General features: G+C 41.6%; 1 protein-coding gene across 2 annotated transcripts in view; it reads right to left on the minus strand.

The window, feature by feature from the left end:
• GPSM1 (G protein signaling modulator 1) overlaps positions 1-14700 on the minus strand; it is a 290121-nt gene that overhangs the window by 263158 nt on the left and 12263 nt on the right. Inside the window, exons 1-2 of one of the 2 annotated variants that reach the window (XM_072124470.1) lie at positions 12089-12164; positions 11470-11623 (exon numbers count right to left, since the gene is read on the minus strand). Coding sequence is in view for 1 of the 2 variants with exons in the window: in XM_072124469.1 (XP_071980570.1) it covers positions 12089-12105 (17 nt within the window). In the remaining variant the exon portion in view is untranslated. Of the gene's footprint in view, positions 1-11469; positions 11624-12088; positions 12165-14700 lie in introns of those variants that run through there. The other variant, XM_072124469.1, reaches the window with a different exon arrangement.

Genomic DNA, 14700 nt, shown 5'->3' on the forward strand with positions numbered 1-14700 from the left:
TATGTTTGGCTACAAAATAAATACCCATATCACGTTGTATAGATGGTATAATGAGACTTTGTCTGCTGTGGCCAAACCATAACCTTCCTTCCAATTAATATTATTAACAATTTGGAGCAAATGCTTGGTATCTCTTAAAAATCTCTGGTTATGCTTGAATATGGTTGGAGGTAGAAATCGAGCCAATCCCCAATGTTCCCCCATGCTTCCGATACCAGCCGCAATCGGAGACATGGGGTGGGGAATGTATTCTTGTGCACATATAGAAAATTTTTCTTTATTTAATACTCCTAAATAAAGACCCTCATCTAGAAGTTTACCTAATGTTTCTTGTTAAGAGAGATATAGGGTTACCATTTAGTAGATGGTAAGTAGTAGAAACACTCAAGATTTCTTTATTTAGTTTACTGTATAGGGCCGCATCTAGGACAACTGTTGCCCAACCCTTTGTCTGCTGCGCAGTCTACAATACTGTACCTTTGTTCTCCCTTTATTGATCCAGGGCTAATTTTTCCCCTTTGGACAAATTATCATGATGTTTAAACTTTTTAATCTTTTATTTTTAATTTAGTCAGTTCTTTCTCTACAGCAGAAAAATGTTTTCTAACCGTAATATTAGGGGTAAATTTGTTGACATCCAATATAGTGCTAAATAAATTGAAATCCTGAGGCAGCACAAAATTGAGCCCCCTAGGCTACATTCAGACGAACGAGTGACCGCCGTGCCACTACAAAGACTTCATCCTCAGAACCTTTTCTTAAACCTGGAGCACCTATTTTGCTTTTGAGAAATTTGGATCCACCAAAGCTATGTAATGAAACAAGACTCTTAAAGGACACCTGTCATCAGGTCTGTGTCACTATTTCTGTCACCACTACCTGTTGGAGCAGCTCACAAGGATCCATCCCAGCCTTTATCTCATCAATTCATACATTAATCATTATAAAATCATCTTTTCTTTATTATGTAAACAAGGCTGGTCACATGGTCAGAGGCAGTGATGTCACCCCTGTCCCCCCTCCCCTCTCCTCCCCCTGCTCATGTCTGTGTGTAATGTATAGTAAAGCATTGCCGGTGTCTGTGCTTTATCTGCTGACATGCTCTTCTCCCATACGCATGTGTGAGGCACAGACATCAACTACACAAGTACCTGACATGTTCTACTATAACATGGCTGCTTGGAGCCATCTCTCCTATACACACACAGGCTGCAGGGGGTGCCAGCACCAGGAAACACATGAAGGAGCCATTGCACCATTATACCTCACACCATTATACAGGCTGTCAGTCAAGCACCTGGGGTGTGGCTGTGCCTCCCACTTATGAATAAGCTGGACAGCTTGAATATGATAATGACTCATTGGACATCTCCCAGGTCATTTGCATACAGCTTTAGGATCACATTGTTTAAGTTTACAGTCAATAAAGGGATAAAGGTAATTATTTCTATTGGCAGTTTATGAAAATATATTTAGTTTAGGGGATTAATTTGCCTGATGGGTTCTCTTTAATTAACAACCTGTTTCTACAGTTAATTGAAGTGTACCAAAGGAGAGGAGGTTCATATTCCACTTAAGCCATCCGATTTTGCTTTTGATTTTAAATGCCCCCAGTTAACAGTTCGTCCAGTGAATTCATTGTTAGGCTGCATTCTTATTCACGCAAGCTTACGGGTCTATAAACGTCCCCCATGGGGCAGCAATGGGCACACGTGCGGCACCATACCGTTTAGTACACGGGGAAAAAATATTACATGTCCTATATTTCCCTGTGTTACTGCCCCGCGTATCTCTATGGAGAGGGGAGACGTCAACCCTCCTCCTCTCCATGGCGCCAGACGTATGTCCGCCTGGCTACGGCCCATCGGACATACGTTTGTGTAAATGCGCCATTAACCCCTTCCCGACATTTGACGTAATAGTACTGCATCGCGGGAGGTGCGTTCCCGCAAAATGCAGTATTATTACGTCAAGCTTCTGGCCCCGGCTCCTGAACGGAGCCGGGGCCAGAAGCTGCGGGTGTCGGCTATATGTTATAGCTGACACCCGCCTCTAACACCCGCGATCGGAGATTTCTCCGATCGCGGGTGTTAACCCCTAACACGCCGCGGTCGCGCTGACCGCGGCGTGTCAGAGGCATTTAAAGTTGTTTAAATCCGAATCGGACCCCCCCGCGGCGCTTACCGGGGGGGTCCGCTCCTCCGATCGCAGCCCCAGGACTGCCGGTGCCCGGGGCTGCGCGATCCTCTTCTCGGTGCCGGGTCCGTGCCTCCTGGCAGGACCCGGCTGTAAGACACTGGGCATGCGCAGCATGCTCAGTGTCTTACATTACACAGTGCAATACATCTGTATTGCACTGTGTAACCTGTAAAAAAGCTTGAACAAGTGATCAGAAGATCACTTGTTCAAGCTTAGATGTCATTTACTGTAAAAAAAGGAAAAATAAATAAATAAAGGTTTTTTACAGTAAAAATAAATAATAAAAGAAAGTGAAAGTCCCCCCAAACATCACATTTCCCTTTACACAAGTAATAAAGTATAAAAAACACTAAATCACGAAAAAAACCCACTTATTTGGTATCGCCGCGTCCGTAACAATCTGTACAATAAATTCTAATCATAATTGGACCCGCTCGGTGAACGTGGTAAAAAAAAAAAACCAAAAACTTGCCAAAAATTAAAACTTTTTATCAAATTGCTTTACAAAAAATGTTCTAAAAATTGATCCGAAAAAGTTACAAGCACCAAAATGATACCGATAAAAAGAGCAACTTGTCACGCAAAAAATAAGCTTACAACCAGCTCCGTAAACCAAAAAATACTATAATTATGCCACTATAAAAATGGCAATACTAAAACAAATGCAATTTTTTCTATTCTAGTTTTCCTTCAATAAAATTGGACAAATATAAATAAAACTATATAAATGAGGTATCACCGTAATCGTAGTGATCCGTAGAATAAAGATAATATATTATTGTTATGCTACAGTGAACAACCCCCCAAAAAAATGCTAAAAATCCAAAACAAGAATTGATGATTTTATTTTCCTCCACACGTAAAAAGTTAATAAAATTTCTTCAATAAGCTAAAAACCCACTAAAATTAAGGTTTTTTTTACAGTGCATCTCGTCTCGCAAAAAATAAGCCCTTATTTGTCTAAATTGCTTAAAAAAATAAATAAAGATTGTATAGCCTATTCCCAACGAGCGTTGTTATAGAACGGTGCGGCGGGTAGTGACTTTCCAACACCGGTCAGGGTAAGACGGCGGCTGTTCACTGATCGGGGTAAGACGGCGGCTGTTCCTGACAGCCATCCATCCTGCCCCATGGACCAGAAGGGTTACGTCCCCCCCACACACCCCCAGTTTATTATCGCTGCTATTGGCTCATCAATTCAGACGAGCCGATAGCAGTGAATTTACTTATGACGTCAGTAATACCGGTCACTATGTCTATAGACACGGTGATCGGGGCAGGGTGGCGGCTGTTCCTGACAGCCACCAATTTTGCCTTGCGGTCCAGAGGGGTTTTGTTGCCCCCCTCTGTCCATGTTTGTCGCTATTTGCTGGTCGATATGGTCCAGCCAAAAGCAGCAATATTCGTCACAATGGGCATCGCTAGGGTGAATAAGAGCAACACTTGGCGATAATTTCCCTACGAAAAACCAAGATATGGTACAAAAGCGCTGGCCATGCACATTGTTCAGATGATGCTGTACAACTCTTACGAGCTGTTCCAATGTGCACGTCCTGCCGTATCATTTCTCTGTTTTCAAGAGGAAGATATTAGGAAACTAATATTGGGACAAGAAGGACGGGGCCCCAGTACCTCTGGTTTAGATGTTCCTGTGTTTTGCCAGGACAGCATTTTCCCGGTGAATTCTGCTGCTTCTAATGGTAGGACTCAATAAAGAGTCTGTTCCAAAAGAGGAGTAAGGATGGACACTACATACTACTAATAGACCTGCGACACCTCCAGAGTGACAAAAGTTTAGTTGGTCCCCTGGTCTATTCTACCTCCTTATACACTAAACATTCACAATTCACGCCCAACCTATTGTGAATTAATTTCGGTAAAATGAATAATTGTAACAACTGTTATGTCGCGTTTCTCCCTATACCCCTCCATTATTTCATAAGGGGCGCCACATAACGGGCACTGAACTTTCCAAAAATAATTGCAATTTCCATCTCGGACTTCATTGCACATCATATTTGGAAACCACCTATATGTTCAAAATGCTCATTTCGCCACGTGTATTACACTACACCACATATTACACCTTGCTATATTCCCCAAGGGGTGTACATTCAACAATTAGGGTCACTTTTCGGGTTTTCCTCTGTTTTGGTACCACTACATCTCTCCAAATGTATCCTGACACATGTGAAGGATTTCTTACAAATTTGGCCTCTAAAAGACAAACATCCCTCTTTTCCTCTACTGTGCGCCCATAAAGCATTTTATATGCACATGTGGGGTACTTCTACACTCGGGAGAAATAGTTTTACACCTTTTTTGGGGTTATTTAATATATTATCCCTTGTGGCTTACATAAATTAGGGGTAAAGTGACATTTATAGGAAAATTTTCACCTTTTTAATGATTCGGGCCTAATTGGATCATTCACCTGTAGGGGCAAATACATATATTACACATTGCAAAATTCTCTAAGGGGTGTGCATTCAAAGATTAGGGTCACTTTTCGGATTCTTATCTGTTTTATACCACTAGGGTTCTCCAAATGCATGTCAAACATTTCTGTCAAATTTGGCTTCTAAAAGGCAAACATTCCCCTTTCCTTTTACTGTGCGCCCATACAACATTTTATATACACATGTGGGGTACTTCTACACTCGAGAGAAATAGGTTTACACATTTTGGGGGGTTATTACATTTTTTTATCCCTTGTGGCTATATAAAATTAGGAGTAAAATGACCTTTATAAGAAAATGTTCACCTTTTATCTATTTAAGTCCTAATTAAATCAAACACCTTTACGGACAAATACACATATTACACCTTGCTAAATTCTCTAAGGGGTGTGCTTTCCAAAATGGTGATACTTGTTGGGGTTCCGCTCTGTTTTGGTACCACTACGGCTCTCTAAATGCATCCTGACATATGTAAAGGATGTCTGTCAAATTTGGCTTCTAAAAGGCCAACGCCCCTCTTTCCCTTCTGAGCTTCACTGCGTACCCATACAACATTTTATTTGCATGTGTGGGGCAATTTTATACTCGGGAGAAATGCTAGTACACATTTTTTGGGGTTGTTTCGTCTTTAATGCCTTATGGGATACAAAAATTAGCCGTAAAAGTGACTTTTTTGGGAAAATGTTCACCTTTTTCCTTTTAGGGACCTAATTGAAGCAAACACCTGTAGGGGTAAATACACATATTACACCTTTCTGAATTCTCCAAAGGGTGAACTTTCCAAAATGGTGACACTTGTTGGGGTTCCCCTCTGTTTTGGTACCACTAGGGCTCTCCAAATGCATCCTGACACATGTAAAGGATGATTGTTAAATCTGGCTTCTAAAAGGCCAAAGCCCCTCTTTCCCTTCTGAGCCCTACTTTGCACCCATACAACACTTTATATGCAAAAGTGGTGCAGTTCTGTGCTTAGGAGAAATAGTTTTACACATTTATGGGGTTGTTTCATCTTTTATCCCTTGTGACTTACAAAAATTTGGGGTAAAAGTGACTTTTTCTAGAAAATTTTCACCTTTTTTCCCTTTTGGGGCCTAATTGAATCAAACACCTGTTGGGGAAAATACACAAATTACACCTTGCTAAACTCTCCAAGGGGTGTACTTTCCAAAATGGTGTCTCATGTTGGGGCTTTCCTCTGTTTTGGTACCACTATGGCTCTCCAAATGCATCCTGACACATGTAAACTTTTTCAGCCATATTTACCCTGCAAAAACGAAACAACGCTCTTTCCATTCCAAGTGCCCCCCTGTGCCCGTACAGCAGGGTACAGTGACAAAATGGGTATTGGCATACTCAAGAGGAATTGCCCTCAACATTGTAAAATGCATTTTCCTTTTTAACCCATTGTGAAGGTGCAAATTTTAGTGTTCAATGAATCTATAGTAAGATAAAATTACATTTCTCTAATTTCACTTTCATTTATCTTTCACGCTCATGAAACGCTCAAAGGGTTAACAAAATTCCCAAAGGTTGTTTTGAATATTTTGAGGGGTGTAGTTTCTAAAATGGTGTCATTTGTGGGGGGTTTCTGTCATGTGGGCCTTATAAAGTCACTTCTAACTAAATTGACCCTCCAAAAGTAGGTTTTGATGATTTTCGTGAAAATCTGAAAAATTGCACCTAAAGTTATAAGCCTCCTAACATCCAAAATAAAGGAAAAGATGTTTGAAAAATGATGCCAAGTTAAAGCAGACATATGGAAAATGTTGGTTATCAAGTTATTTTAGTGATATGACCAACTTTCCAAAAAGTAGAAAATTTTGAATTTGGAAAACATTGTTTTTTTCAAAATTTTTGCCAAATTTCCATTTATTTCATAAATAAATACTAAATATATTTATTAAATTTCTCAACCAGCATGAAGTACAATGTGTCACGAAAAAACAATCTCAAAATCAACTGGATATGTTAAAGCGTTCCAAAGTTATAACCACTTAAATAGACACATGTCAGATTTTAAAAAATGGTCCGTGTCAGGAAGGTGAAAAGTGGCTTCAGCGTTAAGGGGTTAAATCAAGACATAAAGAGATAATCCATTTCTCTATGCAGTTACACTTCACATAACGATTTCCCAATTTTTGGTGAAGCTTGCATTGAATGAAAAAGAATAGAAACTTTATTTGCATACAAATGGTTACACTTCCCATTAAGAACAATTTCTGTTTCAGGGGACACATTCTTGTTCACTGGGTCTAGGTCTGTGGTCTGCTTCTAAATTACCTCTCTCATTCTTGTAAGGGGATGATACATAATAAACACATTGGGGCAGATTTATCAAGCTGTCTGAAAGTCAGAATATTTGTAGCTGCCCATGGCAACCAATCACAGTTCAGCTTTAAACTTTACCAGTGCTCATGAATAATTAAAGGAGAGCTGTGAGTGGTGGCCATGGGCATCTAGAAAAATTCTGACTTTCAAACAGCTTGATAAATCTGCCCCATTGATATCACCTAGAAAAAAACCCGCATAATTAGCCAGTCGCCTCTCCGGGCTGCTAATTATGCACACCTCTGACAACGTCATAATGTGTGCACCACTAGAGCGCTAGGACCTGGCGCTGCCGGCAAGCAGGGATGAAAACTTGGCTTACACTCGAGTATATACGGTACATCTCATAAACTGCACAACCCCATCCAAGAATAGAGAAAGAGCAATGGTTAATGTTTACAACATCAAGAGTTTTGTAATTACAATTTCCATTGCAGATTATATAATATATTGTCCCCTAAAAAAACAACCATGTCTGTCATTAGACGCATGAACTTGTATCATCCTAGTATGTGAGTTCTTAGTGGGATTTGGCACAGAAGGAGAGCTGCCTTTTTCCGTCTGCTGTAATCTGTTCAGATGGCTGGAGCCCATATTATGCACATGGTATTTGCAGTATATTTCAACCTAATGATCTGTTTATTTCCCAGGAGTGGAAACTGCTTCTCGCATTCTGTTCATTGTTCATATCACAAGAGGCAAGCTACCAATGAAATGTATCATCTATAAGGACAGAACACTGCAGAAAAGACCAGTAGCAAACCAAAAGAAAAATGTGGCAATGCAAAGGTATACCCAGACAACTAATATGTGTAGTGACTGCATGTATATAGGTTCACTTACAAGGTGTCTTTTCAAAAGCGGATGTCAATCATAAAGAGAAAAGCAACACAATAGACAGATTATTCCCCCTTTTCTACCCCTATTATAGCCTCCCTACTACTTGCAAAATTAGCTTGAATTCTGGAGTCTCTGTCACACTATTCTTCTGTCCGCTGTTGTCATTTGTTGGCTGTAGGGAGGTCACTTTAATACGTCAATAAGAAATTATTCTAATAATATAAAGTAAAATGCTGGAATGGCTCACTAGATTCAAAACATTTTGGATAAAGAGGTTTTCCCATGAAGGCACGTTAGGCCCTATCCACAGGATAGGGCCTAACTTGCTGATCTGTGGGGGTCTCAATGCCGAGTACCCCACAGATCGCGAAAACGTGGGGTCCGTTCGACCCCTTGCCGCTCCTCAGACTTATGGAGCAGACGGCCGCGCATGAGCGTTCTGCTCCATTAATCTCTATGGTGCTGATGGAGATCGCCGAGCACTGCGCAGAGATTAATGGAGCAGATCAGTCATGGGCGGCCGTCTGCTCCATTACTTTGACGGAGCGATGAGGGGTCCGACGGAGGCACGAGGGACCCCATTGGACCCCACGTTTTTGTGAACTGTGGGGATAGGGCCCTGTGGATAGGGCCTAATTTGTGTTCGTGGGAAAACCCCTTTAAGTCTGTGCCGTCTACCCCCTATGTCAATTAAATATACTTGTGATCTGAATAGCGGAGTCATTTGTCAGATTTTTGAGACAAAAAAAATCTCAAATGTTTAAGCAACCCCTTTCCTACGCCTGCTCTTGACTGGAGGATATTTGCACAAAAAAATTACAACTTTTCATTGCATTTGCGCCAAGATGTAAAACTTTTTCAGATGTCCACATCTTGACAAATCAGGTGCTCCACTGAAAAAAAAAACAACATGACAAGACAACAAAAGTCGCAAATAAGGCACAGCAAACGTTAAAAACGTTGTAAAAAATAATAAAAAATAAACTAAAAACGTTTGATAAATGCCCCACTATGCCCCTGTGTAAGGTTGTCTTCTCTTTAGTGCTGTCAGGTTATCTGACAATATCCTTTGGTAAGATCTAGAGTAGTGAAGTACCGAGCTCCTCCTATTCTCTCAACAAGCTTGTCAACTTGTGGCATGGGATGGACGTCAAATTTAGACACCTTGCTTAATTTTCTAAAATTGTAAAAAAAATCCCCAAGTCACCATCTTCTGAACCTCCTCTGAATTGGGTGGTCTATGAGCCTCTGGGACTTGGTACGGCCTTGATCTCACCTTTATCCCTGGCTCTGTGACAATGTCATGTTTGATTACAGACGTGTACCCGGGAACTCTGAGAACAGATCTGTATTTCTGGCTACAAACTCTCAAGCCTTTTCGGTAAGAGTATCTGCTATCCGTACCTCGGCAGCCACTATAACCTGGAGGGTATAGCAGGAGGTGGACTAGCCAGAGCTATCTCTGTAAAGAGACTCTCTTTGTCTTTCCAGGCTTTTAACAAATTTACATGATATGTCTGACGAATCTGGTAGTTCACTTACCCTATTTTCTCTTGAACCTCATATGGTTCCTGCCATTTGGAAAGAAATTTACTCTATACGGCGTAGATTAGCACAAGTACCCCATCCCCGGGATTAAAGGAAACATACCATTTGATTTGATGCATTATAAAGCAAACATACCTTGCGACTGCTGTAGCTACACTGATGCAGGATCATATGTTGGGTAATCCCTGAGCTGAGTGGTTTTGCTGATAAAACAATTATAACATGATAATGAAGCCGTCTCCCTTCTATGGCTGGTTCAGCACTTCTCCTAGCACGTGAGTTTTTCTCTGTAGAAGATGATGATGTAATCCCTGGGTGGTGCCTGAAGGCAGAATAATCAATTGCTGCACCCACAGCTGCTGTGTATTAGTGATCCAGCTCAGGTTGATTAGTCATAATTGACTAACCTCCATTTGTAATTACAAGCTCCCTTCATCTCTACCACATTTTCCCTGAGTGGGGTCCTGGAGTTGTGCGGTGCCGACGTTGTCACTGCCTCCTCAACTTCGCCTACCATCACATCTGGGGGAAATTACAAACTATCATCTTCTTCTATGGTGGTCACCCCTATGGCAGGAACTCGAGTCTCCGTACCAAGAACTGACCAGGTGACACAGAAATAACTTGTGGAAAATGGATCCTCAACCCTTGGTTTACAAAAAAAGTCCAAAACATGGGGCAATCCTGACCCAAGAGAAAATAATGGGGCAAGTTTATGACAACCCCTGTCTCATGCTGTGTCGCTCCCAAGGGGTCTGAAGGTTAACAATTGTGGTAGGGTTTTCCTTTATGTCCCCATATATGCACAGGTCTCCAATTCAGCCCCCTGTGACGGTATCGGGGTCACACGACTTTCAGAATTCACCACTGCCAAAACTGGATGCCCTGCTACAGTCACCTGGTACAGATGGTGCTCATCAGCAGAATTGGGGCTATAGCCATTTAGGCCGCGGCAGCATAGAGAGACACCCTCTGGGAAGAACTGCAGTCTATGGGCTTTGAAGAATGGGGACAATGGACCACAATATGACCTGGATGGACAGGCAGAACATCATATGATGGTGCACCTAGCCATGCGTTTCCAAACGCATGTGATTAGTAACGAGCACCCGTTGTTTTGCATCTTTTAAATGCAAGACAGGGGGTGCTCATTACCAACCGCATGCATTTCAATGGAAAAGCATTTGTGATTGGGCCAAGCACTGACCACAAGGTTTGTCTATCATTTCTAAATGCAAGGCAAATGCTACATGTGAACGCAGCCTCAAGGCCTTACTCACTATTCTGTATTTACTAGGCACGTGTGGCACATGTTAACCACAGTGAGCACAAGGGCCCATTGACTTTAATCATTGTATTCAGACATCTGTGTTTTTGATCTTTGAAAACGCAGGGGTTCATTTTGCAGACCCATGACTGCCAATAAAGTCATAAGAAGCATATAGATGGCGTCCAAACACTATTCGTGCTTTTCACTCATACAGAGTGGACCAATTTGACATGCCTGGTGCATCGCTGCATAATCTGTAGGTGCTTTATAAAGATTTATTATTATCATTAGAAACTATAGGATTTTTTAAAGGAAAAAAAGGATAGGATTTGTGAAAAATTGATCAAGCATACAAAAAAATCACATTTATATCAGTAGGATCTCGTGTTGTTCCGGGAGAACATAAATTGTGCAAGATTTTAATGTATGGATGTGTGAATAAGCCCTAAATCTGTGGATATGTCCGAAATGTCTATTATGTGCGGGCACTTGGGGTGATGAGACTGTTATCATTGTATTCACCTGCAAAATCGCATGCATTTTCAATGTTTTTACAAATGCACCACAAACGCACAAAGGGACACACCCTTACACCGGTACGCAGATTCATTTAAACCCAAGTACTTGTGTTCGGTATGTAGCAACATGTGTTTTGCATTGTTAACCAGCAAAACACTGTACTAGTTCCTGAACACAAGCGTTTAACACCTTAATGACATGTGACGTGTGATGTTAAGGATGTTTGTAGAAGGCTCACGGTAAACACCAGCAAACAACCACTGGACACTGCAGCAATTGATGCTGACATTGATCACGGATGTTAACCTTTAAATGCCACCAGCCAAGCAGCATTTTGGCGGGATGATCATTCCCAGTGATGTCATCAGGAAGCGACGATCCATTGTCATAACAGCCTTCAGTCTGTCCTCCAGGACTTGCAATTTCTTAAAACTGGTTACAGTGGACAACCAGCACAGACCTTAAAAAAAAAAAATCCTGTAGGGGTTAAAAAAAGTTGTGTGATCTCTAACTGTCCATGAGCATTCACCCTGCCAAGACCATAATCTTCTATTCAAGAATACTATCATAAGGTCCTGGCAGGACGAATGCTTATGGACAGTAAGGAATAACATGACAGTCCATCTGTGGCCATTTTATGGTACATTCTAGGAGCGCTTTTAAACGCATTGAAAATGCATGCATTTTGCATATTTACTATGCGCATGGTTGGCATGATTATGTTTATTTTCATAGCTGGAAGTTTAAGCAGCTGTGTTAACATTTTCACAACTATGGTATGTGAATTATCTGCACCCGGTTCAGAATATAGCACTAGCTCCCAGTGTTGCAATGTTACGCAGGTCCCATCTGACATTTAGTATGACACAGAGCAGCACAAGTAGTGTGAGATAGTAAACAGTTCTATAAAATACGACCCACTCACCATTCATTATAGTACATAATCCATCAGCCATGGCCATCCTATCCAGTAGTGATGGGAGTGCGCCACCTGCTGTTCTCTGAGAGAAAAGACATGAATCACAACTGCAGAAGGTGCACTTATTGAACATAAATAAAAAAAAGTATTGTAATATTTGAGATATTTTCATATTATTTTGCTTTTTATAGAAGAAATCCCTGCACATTGTATCACTGTTTCACAAGCTGCAACCACATCAAAAACTTGGCACACAGATATGTTTTCCAGCGAGGTACTGTAGTACTGTACTGTAGTACTGTAATTTATTTAAAATTGCACCCAGGGCCGATTTGGCATTTTGGGGGCCCCATAGGCCGCGTTTACAGGTTGCGTTTTGGTTGCATTTTCAAACGCATTACAACAGCTGAGGAGAGGTGATTTACTTAATTACAGGCAGTCCCCGGGTTACGCGCACGATAGGTTCTTTAGGTTTGTACTTAAAGAAAATCTAACATTTGATTTGATGCAGTATGAAGCAAACGTAGCTTGAGAATGCTGTAGCTTCACTGATGCAGGATCAGATCTTGGTTAATCTCTGAGTGGTATTGCTGAAAAAAACAATTATAAAATTATGATAATGAGGCCCTGTCGCTTCTGTGCTGGGGCTCCGCGCTTCTCCTCTTTCATATGATATATGGATTGTGTATGGATGCTAAACTGAACCAGAGAGATCCACTCTTAACCCCTTAATGACCACTCTACCGGCTTTTTACAGCGGTCATTAAGAGTACTTCTTCTGACGTGATACCTTTCTTCGGCGGCGTGTCAGAAGAAGATTTAGAGACATCGGGTCAGTCTGGTGCCGGGCTGTGATATCACATCCCAGACCCAGCGCTAACAACTGGGATCGAAAAATCTCAGATCCCGAGTGTTTAACTCCTTACACGCCGTGTAAGTAAGTCCACCGTGGATCGGACCCACCCCCATCCCCCTTGAGGTTACCGGGGGATCCGATCCCTCCTCCGCAGCTCAGGGGTCCAGCAAGTGCCCCAACGCTGCCGGCTCCCCGTCCTGATGGGTTCCGCCTCCTGGCAGGACATGGCTGTATGTAACTGTACAGTTACTTACACTGTACACTTCAATAGAAGTGTATTGCAGTATAAAGCCTTGAACAAGCGATTGGATGAATGCTTGTTCAAGCCAAAGGGTGAAGACACACATGGCGTTTTTAGGCCATTTTTAGTTAGTGCTTTTTCAGATCGTTAAAAAACGCATGCGTTTTTGAAAAACGCATGCGTTTTTGACAGGTTTGAGCAATTATCTTAATTCAAACTGGTCAAAAACGTATGCGTTTGCAAAAAACGGCCTAAAAACGCCATGTGTGTCTTCACCCTTAGGATGGAAAATGTAAAAAAAAGAGAAAAAAAAGATCAAAATAATTTTATAATAATAATTAAATAAATAAGTAATAAGTCCCAATATCTCCCCAGTTACACATAAAATGCAAATAAAGTATATAAAACACAAAAAAAGTACATATTTGGTATCACCGCATCCGTATTAATCTGTACAATAAATCTAAATCAATATTGAACCCGCTAACTGAGCGGCGTAAAAAAAACCCCACAGCTCTGCAAAAAAATAAGCCCTCAACCAGATCTAACAACAGAAAAATACAGAAGTTATGGCCCTGAAAAGTTGTCGATAAAAAGAAATGTGAGTTTCTCCAATATTGGTTTTGCTCAGTAAAATTGAGCAAAGATAAGAAAACCTATATAAATGAGGTATTACCTATTCGTAGTGAACCAGAGAATAAAGACGAAATATAATTTTTACGTTACGGTGAGCGGGAAGGGGGGGGGGGTGCAAAAAATCCAAAATAAAAATTGATGATTCTGTTTGTGTCCCCTTGAAATACCGTATATACTCGTGTATAAGCCGAGTTTTTCAGCACAAAAAATGTGCTGAAAAACGTCCCCTCGGCTTATACACGAGTGTATTACCCAAAAAAATTACCCACTTAAAAAAATAAAATTAAATACTCACCCTCCGATGTCAGCGCGGCTCCCTGATGTCGGCGCGACTTACCGATGTCCCCGATGTCAGCGCGTCCCGTCTTCTTTCTTCTCCGCGGCTCCTCTTCTTTCTTCTTTCTTCTATCATCGACATAGTATGCGCCTGCTAGAAGAAAGCATGGGCGCGAGAAGAGTGAAGAGGAGCCGCGGAGAAGAAAGAAGACGGGAAGCGCTGACATCGGGGACATCGGTAAGTCGCGACGACATCGGAGGGTGAGTATTTAAGTTTATTTTTTTAAGGGCCGTGAGGGCAGGCTGTATACTACTAGGGGCAGGCTGTATACTACTAGGGACAGGCTGTATACTACTAGGGACAGGCTGTATACCACTGGGGGCTGCTGTATACCACTGGGGGCTGCTGTATACCACTGGGGGCTGCTGTATACTACTAGGGGCTGCTGTATACTACTAGGGGCTGCTGTATACTACTAGGGGCTGCTGTATACTACTAGGGGCTGCTGTATACTACTATGGGCTTGCTGTATACTACTAGGGGCTGCTGTATACTACTAGGGGCTGTGCTGTATACTACTAGGGGCTTGCTGTATACTACTGGGGGCT

Source organism: Engystomops pustulosus, chromosome 9 (assembly GCF_040894005.1).
Source record: "Engystomops pustulosus chromosome 9, aEngPut4.maternal, whole genome shotgun sequence".
Classification (NCBI taxonomy): domain Eukaryota; kingdom Metazoa; phylum Chordata; class Amphibia; order Anura; family Leptodactylidae; genus Engystomops; species Engystomops pustulosus.